This window comes from Copidosoma floridanum, unplaced genomic scaffold (genome assembly GCF_036245765.1).
Source record: "Copidosoma floridanum isolate Cflo_tuat_1 unplaced genomic scaffold, Cflo_Japanese_pri ptg000001l, whole genome shotgun sequence".
Taxonomy (NCBI): domain Eukaryota; kingdom Metazoa; phylum Arthropoda; class Insecta; order Hymenoptera; family Encyrtidae; genus Copidosoma; species Copidosoma floridanum.
The window spans coordinates 8,199,549-8,221,684 of NW_028321878.1; the positions used below are offsets into that span (position 1 = coordinate 8,199,549).

Here is a 22,136-nt window from a genome sequence, read left to right on the forward strand (position 1 = left end):
TATGTAGAAATGAAAACATCAAACACTAAATCAATCATAACACAAATAAAGTAAATTTTGTGCAACATGAAACTAAAAAAAAATCTATTAGTGAAAATTTCATAAAAAAATTTTGTGCTAAAATAAATATAAATATCTATGCAAGAATTAAAATAAGCTGCATTTTTATACATGTAGTAAAGTATACAACGAAATTGTGAAATTTTTTTTACATTTTTATGATTGTACTTGTAATGCACTTAATATTTCTGATTGCAAAATGAAAAATAACAAATACTACAGTTTCGTTCTACATACAAAAAAAAGAAAAATGTAAACAAACATTTAGATCTGTTAGTACTGACGTAATTACCTTGTCTTTGCGTTATTCAAATGCTTATTAGTCAGTAAAATTCTTCCTTGCAAGAAGCTTCATTAGTCTTATAATCTCACTGGCTTGTGTGATTTTATTCCTATGCATGTTTGAAAATTTTTTTTTTTTAGAACGGTAGAATTGTATGTATTAGAGAAATATCATGTATAATCGCTATAATTTATTCACAAAAACTAACAGAAAAGCAAGATAACGTTCAAACAAAAGTTTAATAAGAAACAAAAAAACGGTATGACAGATGATTTTTAAATAGAAATTAACACTGTTAAAAAATGGCTCGTCCGCTGCATGATTATGGAATTATGGTGAAACACAGTGCTGTACAACTTAGAATAAATTTTATTGGATCTTGACTTGGTAGTTTTGTTTTTCTTTCGAAAAATTTACATTGATAAAAATAAATTTGACTAAAAACGAAACAACTAAAAAATATAATATATAAGGTACGCCTTTTATAAATGACAAAATAAAATTCAACAAATTGACTTGGGGATATTACAATCAAAATCATAAAAACTAGGTACACAGTAATTAGCTTCTGTTTCGCATTCGCAAAAAAAAAACAAAGAACGCACTAATATTTGGCTCCAAATGAAAAAAATTTGAAAATAATATATTGTTTACCCTTTTCATATAAAAGTTTGTTAATAATAACAATAAAAAAAACCACACTTTTATAAACGAAAATTCACAAAGAAAATTAAACTCAAATAACTGAAAAAAAGACTGATCATGTTACACATGAAAAAGCAGAAAATAAAAAAATGCAATTAGCAGAGTGTGAATTATATTATGTGGAGAATAAAACAATTTGACAATAAATTATGATCTATGAACACCGTTCGTTTTTGATTTTTATTTATCGATAGTCATAATCAAACAATCAGTGCATATAAAATATACTAAATTCTACCCAGCGTCAGAAAAAGACTCGTCATTTCTTTTTCTCTCGAATTTTTAATAAGTCTCACATAATGTCCCTCTAGTACCAACACATTCTTGCAATTCTTTCTATCTTCCTCATTGAAGAGTTTACCTAAAATTTTTTGTTGCTTCACAGTTTCCCTGTTTTGTCTTATTTTCAACTTTCAAACCATTCACTTTTTCAATAACGCGATATAAGGTCTCACTTATTTGGCACTGGATTATTGCGATCGTGCGCAGGATCGCGATTTTCACAATAACAATTTTTTAAGCTTTTAAAACTTATGACGCTCTTACTTTTTTGTTGTTGTAAAAATTCTCACATGTGTTTCTTATTATTAATTTATTTTTATTTTCTGTAAAATGATTTTTTTTTATTTTTATTTTTTTTATTTATTTTTTTTTACTTATTTTCGCATAAAAAGGCACCAAACCGGGGATCACAACTACCGCATCGCATTCAATGATACACCGCCTCGTCCCGCTTGAATTTAACTTGGTTACAATTTCAACCTAACTCATCATTGTTATCGTCATAATTTTTGATTATTTATTATATTTTAACCCTCTCTTGCACACACTTACGTTTGTTCGTTCTCTCACGCGCATTTACACATCACGTAAAAAATGGCTCACCCCACATCATATATTCATACACGCACATGTCTTCATATACTCTGTTTTTATGTCATTAAAAAATTTCGTGTTCCATTGAATTTGTCTGTTTATTATTTTTGTTTATATTGTTCTCGTTTTCTGACGCATCGCTTTTATTCTCACAACTTTTGCAACGACGTTAATAGGTATTAATTACCAACTATGGCTAAAATATATTCGATATAATTTTTGTTTAAATATAATATATAGTAGTAATAATAATGAATAATATTAATCAATAATTATAATAATGAAGATAATCATTTTTAAAATAATCACCGAAATATAATGTAATAATGCACTATTACCACCGTGTGTACGTGACATAAATCGCGAACGCGTGAGCGCTCGTTGTTATATTTTTCGATTTATTAATTCATTACGCTTTTATATTCTCGCGACTCATCTACTCTATTTTTATTTACTTCTCTCTCTCGCGAGAATGTAATATATAATAAACTATGTTTAATTTATTTAAAAATTTTTTTTTACTCATTATTATTGCGTATGCATACACATATATGTATGTATATATACATATATTAAAATCTATATCCAATAGTACAGTCTGCTTTTTAAGCCTCGTAATTTACCTCTCTCTCGGGTGGGTTTTTTCATTTTTTTTTTGTTTTTTTTGTTTTTGTTTTTTTTTTTACTTTTACTTTGAAAGGTTGTTAAAGTGTGTGTGAAGGGTGAGCGAGGGGGATACAAAACTGACGAATCGCTTAACAAGAGTGCCACAATTGCGAAGTCGTATACAAAATATGATATATGGCAAAAAAAGTACGGTTAATGAGTGATTACTAGTACACGTATAAGTGTATATTGACTATGGCTCTTTGACTTTTAGAAAAGAGAACCACATGTGTCGTGATATGTAGTGATGCTAAAGAGTACGTGAGGAAAAATAAATTAATCAACCAGGAACGAGTTTAATAATAGTGATAAGCATAATATAATCGCTTAGCTGGCACACCTGCGTCGCGAAAGTCACACGTATGGGTATATGGACTCTATGCTTTTTTTTCCCCAATAAAATTCACAATCATTATCAACTACTCAAACGTGTACGCGACGCGTCTTAAAATGTAATTGTATATTAATATATTTATATATATATGTGTATTTATATTTATATTTATCTATTTGCCTCGTATATTTTTTCCTAAAGCTGCTCTTCGCTCCATACTTCTACACGCGCATTTTTTATTCAACAATCTTTATATCCGCTTTTTATCACGATTATTTTTTTTATTGCTTGCCTCATGTAAGGTCTGACAGGGACGCATATCAGCTGAGATATAAAGACATTTCATTTCAAACGTTTGCCCACTGTGAATAAACTCATTGTATTGATCACATTTTTTTGTATTGTAATACAAACCACGAGGGTTTTTTTTCGAAAGCTCTTACAATGTGTCCTTCAAAAACATCATTTAAGCATAAGAAGTAGTTTATACGTGTAAAGGTAAATAAATTGCACTAGGTAGTACATGTTAAAGGCACAATTTTTATCTTAATTCTACGACTTTTTTTTCAGCTCCTTAAATCCTAAGTTTAAAGAGAACTTGTTAAACATAGATAATTCAATTTGTCAACAATAGTAAAACTAACAAGGGTATATAAACTGTTTGAAAAAATTTCACTACAGTCAACATTTTTAATCATATGAAACTCTACAAAGGTCGATTATATGAAAAATTGCCATTTGATTACCTCACTGTTACACGTTTTTACACGGGCAAAACGAGTTGAAAGAAACAATCCAAAAATCTCAGCTCACACGGGGCTCAAGCAGATTTGCGATATCGCAACCACGGACGCCAATCGGCTATTTTATTCCATTTTTATTTCGGCCACGTTGATTTATCCTTAGCTATCTAACGTTCAACACCGCCTTCATAAAAGTCGAGTTAGTCTTAGCCTCTCAGTGATTATCAAATGTGTTTGTATTTGTATTGTGATTTTGTTTATTTATTTTTTTACCAACGTTTTTATTACATTATTTGAGTTTGAGTTAACGAAACGAAAAAAAAAAAAAAAAAAAAAAAAAAAAAGACAAGCTGTCAAGCGTTACCCACTTCGAGTTTATCCTGTAAAATGAAAATAGATGCCACTAGGTTTTTTTTTTTTTTTTTTTTTTTTTTTTAATCCAAGGTGCTTATGCAAAATAATAAAAAAAAAAAAAAAAACTGTACAAGACTACCATAAAGTATACCATACCGGCCTAACGTTTGTAAATAAAAATATCTGATGCATCCCAGCATTATAATGTAATAATATTTATGTGTCGTGTAGTAAAATTTAAATGACGTTCAAAGTTTAAAACAAATTGGATTTTCGAAAAGATTAGTTTGAAAAGAAAGGTTTTCACTCGACTTTTTATTTCAATTGCGTGAAATGAGGAAAAGAATTAAAATAAAGCACATCAAATTTTTAACGTTATTAAATCTACAGCCCTAAAACACGTGGGATCTCAGCATTTGCCGAGCCAAATGAGAAAAAAAAACATTTCTTCACACGTTTCGTACAATAATTATCCCTCTAAGCAACGAACCAACAAACACCGATTTTTTATTACCTTAAATTTGATGTACTACATCTTTCTCTTTTGTCTGCGGAAACAAAAAAAGAAACAACAATATTATAATTCTTAAAAAAAATTAATGATAATCGCTATACATTTAATTTAATAGTATTAATAATAATTAATTAATTATTTATATAGCCTCTAGTCTTCTACGTGTTCATGCCCAGAAAATATGAGAAAAAAAAATGCAAAAAGAAAACAAAAAATTTCGGTGAATTTTACGGTTTTGTTTTTTTATCTTTCTATAATGCATTAACCACATAGTATTTACTTTAAAACATATGTTTATATAAATCGATTTGCAATCGTCTGCCTCTTTATGATTTTCGTTTCTTTGCTTTTTTTTATCAGTATTAATTTTAACAGTAGTAGTAGTTACACGAAAAAATAACGTATATGTAATTGCGTTAATCATAATATTAATATATATATGTAGGTATGTATATGTATAAAAAAACAATTTCCTTCTCTGACAATAAGGAAGGTATAATTGTAGTGACAGAGTGTTTAAGGTGCAAAATATATAGTTACAAGCTACGATCGTACGTTTCTGTTTAGTGCTGTATTTTCGCAACTAAGCATATAATATACCGTTTTCACATGGCCCTTGACTGTTACCGACACGCAATTTGACGCCACTTTTTTTTACTTCTATTTTCTACTTATGTAACACTTTTCCCTACTTATTTTACTTTGCATCAATCAAACGCTGTGTCTGTTTTTTTTTTTTTTTAATGTTTTAGGCTTTTCTAACGCTGCCTTGGCTGATTCTTGTATATTTTGTACTTTAATCAGTTTTCCGAAAATTGAAGTAAATTTAATGTGAATAAACATCTGTTTTGGTAAAAATTTAACAAAAGTTTTCATGAAGTGGTCGATAATATTATTTATCGATTTATAATAATAATAAAAAAAAATAAAAAAACGATTGGTTGATATTGTTGAAAGAAAACAAAAATGAAAAATTAATTTTTCAAAGAAAAAACGACTTATATTCTCGTATACTACTTATCTTGCTGAAAATTACGTGGAAAAATATCTTTAAAGTTGCCGACGCACAATTATAACGTTACCCTGTTTTACACTTTAAAAACAGCTTTGAAAGAGAAAAATAGAAAAAAGATTCCCTACAAAGTGGGCCAAAGAAGAGCGAGACGGAACGAGAGTCGGCCATCCGCGGCTCGTTTATTTACGTTTATTTTTGTTTAAGTTACTACTAGGGTGCCTTCAGTCTATCCAATGTCAGTACTATCTTGTATTTGGTGTCGTTTGAACCGTCCCCTCTGCAGTCTTTAAGAAAAAACGAGAAAAAAAAAGAAGAATTGCCCTACCTGCCCTCGATTACTCAATACAGTTTAAACTCTAAGTTCATATACAGCTAGTTTATTATCTATATTATTGTAATTATAATCGCATCTGTATTTTATGTTTAACAAAAAATCTACTTCTCGACAGCTTCATTACTACAAGTGCGCCTATTTTTGTATGTATGAATCCCACACTTTGCTCACACGAAAAATGGCAAACCAATAAACGCATATTATTCCATTGTATCGAGGACACGGTGCGTAAATGGTGTTTTTTTCCCCTAGAAGAGTAAATATTTTTATCCGAATATTATTGTGGATATATAAATATCTCACGCGCCACTGGTACAATCGGTATTTATAATACGATTTTTTATTTCTTTACGTATAAAAAAAAAAAAAAAACCCAATATATGTCTCTCAGAAACACGCGTTATTCACGAAAAAGATAAATAATGGCGAATGTAACTGTCTTACACACGTGTATGTGTTTGTAGGTATATTGCATTTACTCAGTCTACGTGGTTCTCTTAATTATTATTATTATTAATCTTTCACTATCTTTTATTACAAATTTACCCTTTGACAGTTCTATTATGATTATTTTTTTCGTGATCGCTGGTACTGACTGCATTGGCGTGTCAATTGTTGGTATGTATACTATATATTTTATATGAGACTACCCCATACGATTGATTTTTCTCTGCGTTACAATGTAGGTGTATATAATATATATATATAAATATCTTTTTTATATACTTTTGATACATTATATGTATATTTTGTCGCTGTGTAAATATATATATATATATTTTTTTTTTCTTTGTTATTTTATTTTTTCATGACTTTGTAAGCCCGTCTTGTTATTATAAATTAATCGCACGTTCTTAGAGCTTAAAGGCGTTGTATGACAACTTTTACGAAATTTAGAAAATTTAGATTTAAATTTCTCGCAAAATAACCTTTTGCGCCGTTTCACCTAAATGTTACAACAACTGTGTAGAATTGCATTTAAGAATTGCACTTTTTCTGTTTTGTTAATATTATAACGAAGTCACGACGTTCACGCTTGCGTAAACACAGTGATTAAACACAGTGATAACGGTGGTACGATTTCCGCCCGAGCTTGCGTGTTGACTTTGTCAATGTTGTATTTTTCAACGAAAAATTTTACGGAACGTCAAAGTGATCAACATTAGTACATTGTTGTATCAAGCGATGCCCATTGTTTTAACGATCTAACATTTTTTGGAGTAAGAAGTGAATATGCTAAGTTTACAGGAATTTAAACGATTGTGAAGAAACTTAACAATTTTTTCTTTTAAATCTACGTGTTTGATAATAAGTGCTCAATAACATTTTAATTTAGTTTAATTCCACCCATTGGCTTTCCGTCAACTATCCCAAAACATTTTCACGTATTTTTTTCCACGCCAATAATTTATTTTCCCCCTACAGGTATACAACTAAGTGTAACAATTTGTTTAAATAATAAAAAATAATAATAATCTTCACAGCTAAATAATGGCAAACTGTTGGTTAAGTGACTAAGTTTGTGCAGATAATAATAGTAATAAATAATTAGTCGTATTCAAATCTACTCCAACAAAAGTTCGAATGCACGCGGGCACAAGCCTATAGTTTTATAATTAATGCTTACACAAAATTCGACATAGCCTCACAAGGCAAAAAGTCACTTCAAAGCTCGACTTTTTTTTTATTTGTTTGTTTGTTTTTGTTTCATTGATCACGCTTTTCGCTCATTCGTAAGCGATTTGGATTTATTTTTTCATAAATATTTGGCACTCGATCGAACGACATGTTTGATTGATCCGCGTGAGTGTGTTTCTGTTTATTTGTCTAGATTCATATTTTTATTGGTACACGTGCTTTCCTCGATGCGAATGTACAATCGTTCCTCGTACGAATCGAAGGGAAGGAGGTTGGAGAGGGGAACATGAGTCAAATCGTGGAGGTGAGTGGGGACTTTTTTTTTTAATCGCCTCGCGGGCTCTCTGCTAATTTTTCACAAAGAGATGATTAAAGTCGACTAGAATTGGTATTGCGAGACGGTCGGGGTAGCCGGTTTTTTTTTTTTTTTTTTTTGTTCGTTAAGGACACTTTGAGAAATTTTTCATTGATCACGGAAACGCGAGCTCATCGAGGAAAAGCGTTCGTTTTCGTGGATTCTCCTTGTGTTTCAAGATTTTTCTCCCTCTACGCCTCGTTATTTTATTCAGGGTTATTACTTTTTGTCCCCTGAATGATGACACTTTTTCGGCACTGTAGTTTTTACACTTTTATGTTTCACATACGAGGAACCTCCAAGATTCCTATGACACTAATTGACCGATTTTTAAATTCTATACAAGTTTCTAGTTTTCTCGAATGACTTCCTCCCCTTTCGTCTTTATTTTCCTCCTCGTGACTTTGTCAGTATCATTTTATGGCTCTACACTGAGTTTGGAGTGAAAAACTAGCTGCTCTGTTTGATTCACTTTTTTTTTTTTTTTTTTTTTCTTTTCTTGTAAGCTCGAGTATACGCGTATACTTTTGATTTTGTACGATCGTTAGAACACTTTTATTCGTGGATAAACGTTTTCCAAAAATCCCAAAGGTCGAGCGCTCTGCTCTTCTCTCTCTCTCTCTCTGCGTCTACATCGAAACCTTCGAACAAGGTTTTCTGAGCGTGAACTTGATGCTTTTTCATTTCACACATTCTGGCATTGAAAACACCATTAGATTTCTTTACGCTAAAAAAACCATACACGCGATATCGCTAACGGCTCTTTAAATAAAATGATAAAATTCTTAAAACATCAACATTCATCGTATAACTTTATAGACTATATATCAAATGACTTATAATATCTTAGTATCTCTACAATGGCCACTAGGCGGCCCCCTACCGCAAGAGCTCGCGCAATATGCATATAAGTAGGTATATAATATATAAGTGTTTGTTTGACTTGTGAAATTTAGAAAACGCTATCCACACGTAACTTTTTAAACATTAATTTAATCATTTAGTTTCCTTAATTATTATCAAATAAAGCCATAAACAATTGGACAGTAGAGCAAATGAATGTAATTTTTAGTCATAGTCGAAAACTCTTAGTTATTGTACCATCAAAAATCACTTAGAAAATATTTACTTCAATTTTCAATAAAGTCTTTTCGATGAAATAAAAAAAATATATTCACATATATATTTTTATTTATTTTTCATCTTCGAAAAATAAGAGCACAAGTGTGTGACTTTCATTTGAACACGCGAAATCTCCCGAAAAATCCACAAAACAATCTTTGTGTATATCGAAAAACTTGTACTCATTTTGAAAATCCGCCGAACCGTCCAATCGTCTACCCATCTCACCGTTCAAAAAAAAAAAAAAAAAAAAAAAAAACCAAGAAATCCCAAAAAAACATTGAACCACCCTTCGCCCATTAATATAGAAATTCACTCCAAAAACCAAAAGCGAAAACGCAGACGCAGAAGAAAAAGGGCGCACCAAAATCTTTGCATCGATCCACCCTTTCTCCCTATCTCTCTCCCTCTTTACATCTTGGCACTGCGTTTATCGTAATTCTTGAAAAAGAGTTCATTATTTATCGCCAAGAACCACGCAGTTCTCCGCCTTAAAAAGAGAAAACACATTTTAAGTAATAACAAGTAAATGAAGAAAAAAAAAATGAGGGAAAAACATCCCCGAACGCGTTCTTTACGGTAAAAAAGAACGCAACGAGCAATAGAGCGAAAAAAATTCAACACATCGCATTTGTATATAATTTTTGGCATCGTCCGTTGCAAGAGCGCATGTATGTTGTAATATTCATACACTTATATATATAAATAATCATCTTCACCCATCTCCCGCAAGGGTATTGTCAGAAGAGACAAAAAAAAGATAAAAAAGAAAGAAAGAAAAAAGAACAATGATTACAGTCGACCAGATCTCATCATCGTCGTCCCTATAGGTACAATATAATCTCGCGCTATTAATCAGACCACAGTCTAAGGTCGAACATTAAGGCGAACAAACGCTACCACTGCGCCCTCTACCGCAAAGCCTGCGCAGCACTACTGCTACCGGCACCGTTATTGTTGTTGTTGCTGCTACCGGTGCCGGCGGTACTACCACTGCTGCTCATGCTGTTGACGTGGGGCTGCTTAATGCCACTGTGGATGATCTTAACGTGGGCGACCATGTTATCCTTGCGAGTGAACTCTTTGTAACAGACCGGGCAGGGATAGTACTTAACGTTCGGCTTGTGCGAGGTTACGTAGTGCCGGCAAAAGTTGCTGATGTGGGTGTAGGTGCGATGGCAGACGGTGCAGCGGTAGACGTCGCCTTCCTTAACGCAAAAGTCACGGACCGAGCCCTCGCGTGCCTCAGCCTCGGTGCCACTGCCACCACTACCGCCACCTATGGGCCCAGACTGGGCCCCGATCGACTTGCTGCCGTACGCGCTCTCGAACTCAGACTGACTGAGCTCGGACTCGGCTCCTCCGACCAGATTGAACATGGCATTGCTTAGGTTCTCCTGCTTTGGTAGCTTAATGTTGTCCAAGTGCTGATGATGGTGATGATGTTGGTGCGGGTGATCCTCGTCCTCGGACAGCTTTGGTTGCTGCTGCTGCTGTGGCTGCTGAATCGAGTTGTTGTACTCCTTGCGGAAGCACTTTTCAAAGTTGATGCGGATGTGGCTGTTGTTGCCTGGGCTGGGCGACTGACCACCACCACCTACACCACCACCACAGCTTGATGTCGTGTCCTCTCCATCTGCAAGGAAGAGAGATGGTCTCGTGTTCGATTAGAAGTGCGGTTGCTTTTTTCCAGACACCCGCATCCGTGACGTTCATCGTCTCCTTTTCATTGTCTTTTCACGGTCATGACCCTGGTGGTTTTTTAAAATTTTATTTCATTGGTAATCGGCATTGTGTTTTGTAGAAAAATAATTTACCAGTGTCACACCACCTTAGAAGAAGAAGAAGAAGACTATATAATTTAATGCATTTTATGATGCTGCAGACTAGAATTTTTATCCACGTATCGCGAGTGTTGAGAAAAATTAATTCAAGAAAAATTTTTGTTAATCATACGTAAGTTTTTATACACCTCATAATTTTTCTTCACAACAATACTTAGTTTATGTATAAGCGTGAATCTGTGCGCACACATAAACACATCATTGGTGATAAATATTCATAAACAGAAAATATACATCATACGGTTTGGTGCGAAACGTGCGAGTACAGCATCATAAAAAAATGCATGTTATAGAGAAATATAGCTTCTGTCGTGGAGGAACGTCATAAATGCGTGATGTATAATAATAAAGAAATAGTGAAGTTTGTAGATTTGCAATGTATAAAAAAAAAAATAAAAAAAAAAGTTTAAAGAAAAAACAGAAATGTATTTGGAAAAAAAATTAAATAAAACTACTTCTTTGTGGGGGAAGCAAGAGGAAGGGTAGAGCCAGCAAGAGACGCCGCGTTTTGTTCTCTAATTTCCATTTAAAATTGAACACATTGGTGTTTTTTTTCTCCTTATCTCAATTATTGTCATCGTCGTCATTAGATTTTTGGTTTTTACTTTCCGATTTCCTCAATACGTATGCATTTAACACTTTTTCTTTGATAAAAACGTGGTATATTTGATTGACATATTTCTCTCGCCACGAAATAATGCTAATAATTTTTTCTATTCTGATTATCTCTCAATCTAAAGTGTGCGTGTGTGTCTCTGTGGATGCACAATTAACATAATATTATTTCATTATTTTCTACTCTCTTTCTTTTACATCCTTACTATCAGCCTCATTTTTTCGCATTAAAAATTACATATCCTGATTCCTACAAGTTTTTTCATGTTGAATAGCCATTTTTTTTTATATTTTCATTTAGTGCAGTAACTAATTTTTTGTCCCGTCAACTTCCTAAATCAAGGCCACGCAAGTATTAGTTCACCGATTTTATTTTTTTTTTCTTTTTGAACAAAAACGACTTGATCATAACCATAAGAAAGTCGAGAATTGAAATTCGTTTTTGAATACTTGTTGAGGATTTTTTTTTTTTTTTTTAGTAGCTATTGCGTATCGTTGCGTCAATGGCGCTGATACAGTATTTCCGGGAACAAAACAACAAAATGGAAAACAAAGCATTCCTCCGACTGAGTAATATCAGAAAAGAGGTCGGTTTTTTTCGAAGTAAAATTCTCCACTGAATGAATATTAGTTGGTTAAATGCGATATTTCACAATCATCAACCAAAAAGCTTTTTTGTACATCAGCTTCGTTAGAACGTTTACGGCGTATTGAAAAAACAATCCAGCAAAAACCGTGGGTCAAGAAAATTAAATAAATAGGAAAAAATTTTCTACGTATGCTAAAGCAAAAGTGCAGAGAGACACACACAGTCACACTTAAGAAACAAAAAAACTATACAAATAGTCTCGCGAGATAAATCAAAATTAAAAAATGGTGAGCTAAAAATCAATGGTAAAACAATTTAAAAAAGGTTTTTGTCAACCCCACCATTTATTATGCAATTCTTTTTTTTCTACTATTTACATCCAACGTCCGTAAAATTAAACCGCATCACAAGACGACGATCGACGTTATGTCGATTGAGTTAGCAAAAAAATTAATAAATAAATAACGTCGATTTGTCAAGTAACTATTATTCTTTTTATCTTTAACAAAAAGAAGACGGTCTTTTTTCTCAATATTTTTAAAGAACGGCTGGCCTCCCTAGTCCTTCGCTTCCCCGCGCAAAGGTAATATAAGAATTCAAAGTTGACTCAATTCTCAACTCACCTGCTGCACAAGAGAAAAAAGTATATATAACAACAGCATAACACGTGTTTCACTAGATAATCTTACTGACCGATTTTTCGATCTTCGAGCACTCACGACATTTTTTTTCTTTTTTTTTTCGTTCACTTGGTGATTACATATTTTATTGTTTATTTAAACTGCGATCTTATATGAAAATAATTCTAGTGTGTATATAAAATACATATATAGATAATATATATATATGCGTAAATGAATGTACATATATACATGATGTAAGATAATGCACTTGATATTTTAACTTTTTTTTTCTCACTGTATAATACACATACAAGATCGTAAAGGTATGACCGGATATAATAATTCGAAAAAAAGGCCTGTTGTGCACAGGTGTAAGAAAAAGACAGACAGATTAAAACACATGCCTCCCATTGTCATTTTTCCGATAAATTTTCGCATCCCCTTCATTATCTGTCGATCGGTCATTAAATTTTAAAATGTTGCTAAACATTAAAAAAAATAGCGATCATGATTAGCAATAAAAATATGTTTGTTTAAAAAGAATAACAAGTTGGTGTGTAAACACACACACGCACACAACCGGGTGTGCACACACAGACGCGCGTATTGCATCATTACAACCAGCGTTTTGAAAAATTTATACACCGTATAGCTGGCTCCACCCCCTCCTTTTACCAGTTTGGCCAATGGCAGCGAAGCGCATTTCGTGTATTTCACACAATTAATTATGCTTATTCGGCAACACACATAAATATACATCATTTTGTGCGAGGGTGTGATAATGAAATAAATAAAAATAATGTACATGTAAATCAATAATAACAATAATAATAATCATCATCATCATCATCATCATCGTAATATTATTAATATTAATGAGAAAAAAAAAATAAAATTGATGTATAACTCAAAGAATAAATGTATGTATGATGCATGAATGTATAAGTGACACAAATACATAACGATATGTCGAGAAAGGTCCGGTTGGAAAATAAAGTAAAATAATAAATAAATAAATGATGCTAATGATACGGAGGTGTGCTACGCATTGGCCGAGCAGTGAATACATATACATGTATCGTGGGTGTTTATTATTAGATAGCCGTATATTAGCGGTATATATTTGGTTTGTTTAAAAACGTTTTTCACGTACACATAAAAAAAAAATATTATATATGTATACCGTGTGATATACGGGTGGTAGGTAGAATGTTTGGAGGCTACAGCATTCAAGGGGGTACTTCACTATGTGAATTTAGTGATTACTTAATGTAGTGATTGTTATTTCTCTTTAATTCCAATTATTGTATTACTTGCGTGTGACGTTTCTTCGACCTTTTTTGACTGCTTTAATAATCCGTCGATCTCGTAAATTAAGCAAACATCACTTTCAAGTCCTCTTTCTCTTTATACTTTTGTGGATTATTACAACTGCATAAGTCCACTAAAACTTGCTCTTCAGATAAAAATTGCAGTTTTTTAAAAATTAAGAAAAAAAAATACGTAAAAGAAAGAGAGAGAGGTCTAAAGTGATTATTTTTTATTCCAAAAAACAAAAAAAAAGCATAAGTCATGATCGACGTTAGAAAAAACAATCAATTAAAAACTAAAGGTAAGTTAACAGACGACATTAAGCGAAAAATCTCGTAGAAGCCGCCGAGTAATTTGACACAGCGGATTTTTTTTTTCTTTTTTTTTTTTAATAAGTGGAAAGAAAAAAATAGAAGGACCATATTGTTTCACACACCATGCAATGTAAAGGGAGTAGGCTTGCAGCGTTTTCCTGACAAAGGTACTCCAACTTTGTTTTTAAAACACGCAAAAATGTTGTTTTCATTTTATCGCGATCGTTTTTCATTTTTTTTTTTTTTTTTTTTTTTTTTAACACTAGTTTTTATTCACTTGTGAAAATTTTTTTCGTTTTGCACTACTCACGAATATCTATTTCCACTTTTCATGCACTTTTTTTGGTTGACTAGATTTTGAAAAACCGTCATCGTCGTTCAACGATTCAGACGATCCCGCATATAGCGGCAGTTGAGCGGCAATATCTGCCGCTCACCATCGAGCATAAATTAAATTTTCAATAAGTACCCTCGAAAATTTATAATCCCACGTTTCAGGGAAAATGTAAAAAAAAAAAAACCACTCAAAGTCTGTCGTCGAGACAAACGATGCGTGATACAAGATCTCTCGATGTAGTAGGTATAAGTAACACTCGTGAGGAAGAAAAAATCATTTAGACATGTTACCCTGTACAGTAGAACGCATGATTAGCAAAATGCACTGATAGAGGAATAAATGATAAGAAAAAAAAAGAGATAACTTGTTATTGGTTAAAACAGGTCACAAAAAAAAGGAGATCGTTAAAAACCGCGTGGAGTCATTTTATATAGGCAGGACAAGGTTGTTTAGCAGGTATCTGTCTTACCTTGCTTGTAACTTTCACTCCCTTGTCTACTGAGCGGCCGCGTGAATGACTCGTCTTTAGCTAGAAGTAGAAAGAACAAAATCCATCATCGTTCAAATATTTATTCGTCCACTAACTTGTGCATCAAAATGCGCTACTCGTCTACTCTTGATTTGGAAAAAAAAAAAAACAATATAGAATCACCGAATCAGGGGATAAGATTGTGTGCGTGAGTATACGCGTGCTTGAATAAATATTTCAACGTGAGTGAATTTTGTTTCGTTTCTACTTCTCCCTCCAACGATAAAATCCCTCCCAAAAAAAAAAAAAAACAACTCATTTTCATATGGCAATATGGTAGAATAAAACAAAGCATCATCGTCCAACAAAGACACTGACCTTGCGCCGAGGTACCAGGCGTGGGTTCCGGCTCGCCCTTGATCCTCAAGAGCATGGCCTCGGTGGCCTCGGTCCCGTTCTCCATGGGCTCGGCGTCCCTCTTGGCCGCGCCGCTGCTCTGATTGTTGTGGCTCGCGTTCGAGCCCACGCTCGAGCTCCCGGCGCTGCTGTTCTGCGCCGCCTCGCTCTGTAAGTCCAGGCCCATTTTCAGCTCCATCAGCTCGGGCGAGCCCTGCAACAGTTCCGAGCACTGCTGGTCGTGGCCCAAGTTCGTGTCCATCGGCGTGTCGGACGAGCCGCTGAGCTTGCGTGGCCTACCGCGTTTTCGCTTTGGCGCCGACAGCGCGGAGCCCAACATCGGGTGACTCGACATCTGGTGGTGGTACCTGCGATACCGAATGACAATCTGATGGTTAATTGGCTCCGATACACGGGGAAAAACCCATTTAATTTATTTAGGAAAAAAAAAAAAAAAAAAAAAAAAAAAAACAACGGCACGGTGTGCACGTATCCGCACCTCTTTTGGGGCAATTGGTGCTGCCCGAGCTGGTTGATGCGGTGTAGATTGGGCGGCGGTAGCGGTCCGCTGTTCTGATTGGCGAGGAGGGACGAGGTGATGCTAGGCAGGTCGCACTTGTCCTCGTTGACCTCGGTGAGGCCCTTGATGCGCAGGGACTCGGCGACGCGGAGAAAAGCGGTCAATCGTTCCTGGTCGACGCTCACCTCGCCACGGTACATAAAGTCCAAAAGGCTGCGCATGTCCGCGTACGGCACGTCTTTCAGTATGACGATCGGGTGCTTGTCCGGGTGATTGGTGAACAACGCCTAAAAAACAACCAAGGGTTTTACATTTGGTTTAACCGCGGGCAGTTGTACACGTGGGTGGGTACGTGTTACATGATGCTTTGTACGGCAAGCTTAGTATTGGTCGATTGCCACTCTGGAGTGCAATCCAATGTGGATCCAGCCGTATGCGTTTGCTGTTCCTCGTATCGCGAGAGTCTCCCTCCGATCGAAGCGGAGGGGCTCGAAAAATGGACAACAAGGGGTGGAGTGTAGGTATGTACGATGGAAAGGAAGAAAGAGGGCGTGGTGTCTCACCTGAAAGTAGGGACTGCAGGCCGAGAGCACCATCTTGTGGGCCTTGAGCAGTTGTCCCTCGACGGCGAGCGTGACGTCGACGAAGGCCTCGTCGTGGAGCAACTGGTCGAATACGGAGAGCAGGTTGCTCTGGTGGTTATTCCAGCGTAGGCAGAACCTCTGCGACGCCATCGCAGCTTCGCTTCTCAGATCCGCCAGGTTGCCGTTTATGTCCGCTAACATGGGACCCGATTTCGCGTCTCTGATCTTGTTACTCTCGGATCTATCCACTTTGCTACTCCTCCTTCTCACCTTTCTACGCTCTTTTTTCTTCTTCTTCTTCTTCTTCTTCTTCTTCTTCTTCTTCTTCTTCTTCTTCTTCTTCTTCTTCACCCCCTCTTATCTCTTATTATCACTATTGCGTTTTTTTTATTTGGCTGTTTTCGAGCTTTACTGCCTCTTTTGCTCCTAAGGTCTCCACTTTCGCGTGTTTAGCTATTGTCAACAGATGATTGCTCCTATCACGATCTGACTTGATTGAATGATCTGAAACAAAAAATCGATACTACTGTTAGTACATTGTCGAAAATATCAATTGGCATTTAGAAGAAGAAAAAAAAAACAGAGTAATGCTAGAAAGTGGTATGTTGGAATGAAACATTGGTAAGAGATTAGCGCTGAGACAGCTCGGAAAACTGGCCAACGTGTCGGCACGTGGAAGAACCTTGCCGAAAGAAGAGGAGCTAAAGCGACTCAAGCGGAGAAATAAGTAAGGCTCATCCTCCTCGATGTTTTCATTGTGTGCACGTACGTAGGAATCTCCGAAACATAAAATATTGAAACGCCCCGGGGTAATCGGTAGAGCTTTTCGAGAGCTTGCAACTTTCCTCCCACGTAACACTTTCATGACAACCAAGTGAACGGAACTAGTATATATTTTGCAATTAAAATGGGGGACATTCAGGTGTATAGCTAGGGAAATACTCCACCTCTTTTCAAATCACATTTTTTACAGACTCCTGCATAAACATACGTACGAGCACGCAGCGTCGTGCGATGTCGCTCAGGATTCCGGTCTCTGTGTGTATAATATGGCAATTTAGTGTTAACTTTTTTTTTCTCTTTCTTTCTCAACCAGGCGAGTATACATAACTCGAATCTGTGTGCACCAAAGACCCAGGAATGTCTCAATCTTTACATTACGAGGGAGAGGGGGAGGAGGGTTCGGCAGACCTCCGACTCGTAATGTTATCGAGGGAGGGGTAGGTGTAGATGTTTGTAATTGGTCTAAAAGACACTCAACTCTAGTGGTCACATTAATTTTGGTAGCTGCTGATCATAGGTGCTCGAAAATTCATACGATTTGAACTATCTAAGCAATGATTTAGACGTATGTTGTGTCAATCATAGCAAGTACAGATTGTGCATGGTAATATTTCGATTCATAATTAATTTTATACGTATAGACACACAGCGGATGTTAGGTGAAAAAAAAAAAAAAAAAAAAAAAAAAAAAAAAAAAAAAAAAAAAAAAACTCAAACAGCAATCACCGCGATGATGTCACCACAATAACAAAGAAAATCGTTGATTATGTGTAGATCAATTCCCGCTATTGATTACAACCTTATATGTGAACTGTCGTTATCACCGAGCACGTGTCACTCTCTTTAAGCTATTTTACATGTATCATTATAATCATCGCGCAAACGATTCAACAATGCATTTTACTACGAGTATATACCTCAAACAATGATGTAGAGTTTCGATAATTTTATATAAAATATAATTGTCGTCATAAGGTTTAAACTTGAATACTCGTTTGTCACAACTATTCCATAAAAGCTAGTGCAGACGTACTTGACAGAAGCAGCGGCTTATATGTATATCAGCGATCCCGATAGGTAATGAGCTGATGTTTGTCCGGTAGAAGGTGTATGGGTGAGAGAGGAGTCCCTGGCAACAGGATTACGTCACACTCGGCGAGTTTAGTGAGAAGGTGTTACACGCGAAGGAGATCGACGCGCTCTTCTCGGGGTAATCGTGTCGGGTAACGGTGCCACCCATCCCCCCCCCCATCCTGCCTTCTTTCTCCGCCAACGGTATAACTCAATGAGAGAGAAGGAATGCACTGCTATACACACCGACAGAAGAGGAGGAAGTGCGACTTATCGGAGCTTGCGGAGCTTTCGATTTCGAGTGCGTTCGATCTCGCGAGGCAGGTGACTCGATTGCGTTTCGTGGCGATGGAATATGAAATGGCACCCACTGCAACAAGCCAGTATCAAACGCGACGGCGACTCAGGGAATAATAATCGAATGCAACGGAGCGGGGCAACTGAGGGGGAGAGAGCTTGATGAACAATTTAGTGGAATCGCCGTGAAAAACAAGGGCAAGGAGGGGAAAAAGAGGTGGCTAGGAAAACTAGCTGCCGTTGCAACAACTCGCGGAAGAAATTTCGTAACGGGAACCACCACCACCACAACCACCACCATCGTCGGCCTCCCCTTTTCTTCTTCTTCCTTTGCAAACGACCTGCAACGGTATAACGGATGGTGTGCCCGCGAAAGGGGAGAAGAGGCAGCCGCTGAACTCCGCGAAAGTGGAGAAAGGCTGCCGCGTGCGAGCACTGCTGCTGGTGTATTTCTTTATGGCTGTTGATACTCGGGAGGAGGAAAGCGCCGTGTATATACCGTTTTGTCGCGAGTCTTTCGCCGTGTGTGTGGAGGTTTCGTTGTTTGGGCGCACTCCAGACGAGGATGCGCGGCTACTTTGCTTTTCTCCCGATGACGTATAGCTCGAATGCCGTTATGGATATCGGGGCTGTAGGTGCTGATCGTCGCTGCTAATGTACACGCCACAATAGAAATAAAGAGAGTCCCGTGCAGGATGAAGAAATTAAAAAATTTTCGTAAAGGTAATTTAATAATAGAGACGTAGCTTGGGCACAAAGAAAAAAAGAAAATTTTATCGTAACGTGTCTACGAAGAAACGTTCAAGCTGGTACATGCAAGATACTAATGAACCATTGTGTGTAGATTCCAGTAAAATGCTTGAAATCGAAGTAGTCGTCGTAAATGTTTCAGCGCCTACTGCGTCGCATCATTAAAATACACTTTTGAGAAATTAAACTTTCGGAATAGCTTCGTTATCGGAGGGACCAATTACTGAAACGCACAAACAACAACAACCACCGAAATAATTTTCTTTGTTTCTCCGCTCGATGAAATTCGTTCCTCGAAATACATTCCGAGCATTGCCTGCCGATGATCGTCATACATGAATATTTCGAACTATACAGCAAAGAGTAACACAGTACAGGGAAAGAAAAAAATATCTCAAGAGAGGCCGTAGAGAAATCGTCACTTTTGTTTTTTTTTTCCCCACCCCATCAAACGCATTTTTTTTTTTTCTTATCTTTTCATCCCTCGGTGAGAGCCAGAAATTTTCAGAGGGTGCCGTGTCCTTCGAATCGATATTCCTCTTTACACTGACTGAATCCGTGAAAACCCACGCGTTTTTCTTCCCCTACACATACCGATCGATACTATGCATAAAGCACAAAGCATGTACGTATATACAAGGGGTTTCCTAAGTAATACCGCCTATACGGGAAAAAAAACTCTCCACCCTTATACATTATAATGAAGCAGCGAGTCAATTTTCACGGAGCTCTCGAAGACTCGTTTTGCCGGACGCGGGCAAGTGGGACGCGGGAGATCTGTCGGTCGTTTTCCTCTGTATAGTTATACCTGTGGACTGTAGATACAGTAGTTGAGATGGTTTTTGAGAACGTGTGAAAATTACTTTTGCTCCAGTCGGAGCATTGTCCTGCCCGACGCTCGTAGGTCCAATTGTCGAAAGAGCAAGTGCCCTATACCGGTAGGAACCAAACCCAATTTTTTTTTTTTTTTTTACTAACTAAACGCTCTTCGGCACGTTACTGATATGAAAACCAATGCATATACGTATAGTGTCATGCATACACGAGCGAAAGAAGAAAAAAAGTCTGCACGTACGCAGAACCAAAGACACATGCAACGTGCCCTTAAAACCAACCCCTATACAGTATTTTAGGCACGACGCGACCACACGAGAGTCTCTTACTTGCTGATGCGGTAGGTATATGTAGCATGTAAGAGCGATAGGGCACGATGACACAGACAGAGAGAGAGTGAGAGAGTAGGTCTATAGCCGTAGCCCGGCTCAACGAACCCAAGAGCGACGGTCGTCGTATCAGCCTCGAGGGGATTTGCATACAGACCGAAGCTATGATATACCTACCCCAGAGGAGGCCGTTGCACTCTATCGCGAGTGAATTGAGGCGTGTCGCAACGCTGCAAAGGTCAACGCGACCCAACACCCTCTTCGCGGGGGTTTTTCAACCTTTACTCACCCCCCATCTTATTTTCTGTACAGTCTAAGGGAGTTTTGACGAGCTTTTTTTTTCGACAGTAGGGTGATTAGATATTTTTATGCTGCTTGGAATATACTACGACGAAAGATATTTTCTTTAGGAACTCGCTACTTTCGCACCCTACGTGTTTCAAGCAAGCAACCATTTTTACACTGTACACTACTGTACAAGTGTAGGTATACATTATGGTGTGGGGGATGAATACACTATGATTTAAAAAAAAAAAAAAACCGTTTTGGCGATTGAGTACGGCGATTTATTTGATTGTAAAGATTCATCGTAATGTTCATGATGTACATAAGCGTGAAGAAGAAAAAAATAAAACACGTCGATAGTTACGTGGTCTTATTTTCCATCGTAATGTAATAATCGAACGGACGGGCATTAAACCGCGTGTTACACTCAAACATCAAGTATACAAATATATATAGCGAGTACCTATTCTTGAAGAAGAAGAAGAAGAAGACGAAGAAAAAGAGCGGGAGAAGAAGCGGAAGGTAAACACAGTTGGTAGACACGTCGACGTGTTTCACGTCATCGTTATACATATATATTGTGGTGAAGGTATGCCCGCCATGTGCTCGCTCTGGCAATGCATTGCATTCCAAGGTGAATAATATTCGCGCTTTTCCAACAAAGATTCATCTTTGACATCGAACCGATTGAAGGATGGAACTCGTGGCTCAAATACCGCGAGTTATAGTTACTTTTTTTTTTTTTTTTTTTTTTTTTAGAAAAGAAGTCGCTGATTCTTTTGTATTTTCTGTCCTTAGTATCTTCTCCAACTTTTCGTTATTTACTTTATACGTCAGTTTCATGCGTATATAGTCCGCTCCGCGGATAAAATGACTGAAGATTTTTTAAAAAAAGGAACACGACTCGTCTTTTTAGTTTATAAAATGCAGTATCGAACAGAAGCTAATGTTAGGTATTTATTTTATTGTTAAGGAAGATATGCGGATAAGGTACACGAAACAAAAACTTTTGTTGAGGAAAAAAAAAAAAAAAAAAAGAAACAATACGTCGAGTTACTTACAGATGCCTGATGAAACGCGGTCAACACTGGACGTCCGTTATACAGCACTGATGTCGATGGAAATGTAAGAGAGTACTTACTCCTTCGAGTGCGCAGCGCTAACTACCGAAAAGAAAAAGCGAATA

The 22,136-nt window shown here is 36.3% G+C and overlaps 1 protein-coding gene across 6 annotated transcripts in view; it reads right to left on the reverse strand.

Annotated features, from left to right (window-relative positions):
• Positions 1 to 22,136, reverse strand: part of ttk (zinc finger and BTB domain-containing protein ttk) — a 126,638-nt gene that overhangs the window by 4,691 nt on the left and 99,811 nt on the right. For 4 of the 6 annotated variants that reach the window (XM_089594467.1, XM_089594462.1, XM_089594453.1 and 1 more), the window contains exons 2-5: positions 16,581 to 17,105; positions 15,997 to 16,304; positions 15,480 to 15,865; positions 15,102 to 15,161 (exon numbers count right to left, since the gene is read on the reverse strand). In XM_089594467.1, coding sequence (XP_089450593.1) covers positions 15,102 to 15,161; positions 15,480 to 15,865; positions 15,997 to 16,304; positions 16,581 to 16,802 — 976 coding nt within the window. In that variant the 5' untranslated portion in view covers positions 16,803 to 17,105. Of the gene's footprint in view, positions 1 to 9,253; positions 10,636 to 15,101; positions 15,162 to 15,479; positions 15,866 to 15,996; positions 16,305 to 16,580; positions 17,106 to 22,136 lie in introns of those variants that run through there. The other 2 variants (XM_089594478.1, XM_089594473.1) reach the window with 2 other exon arrangements.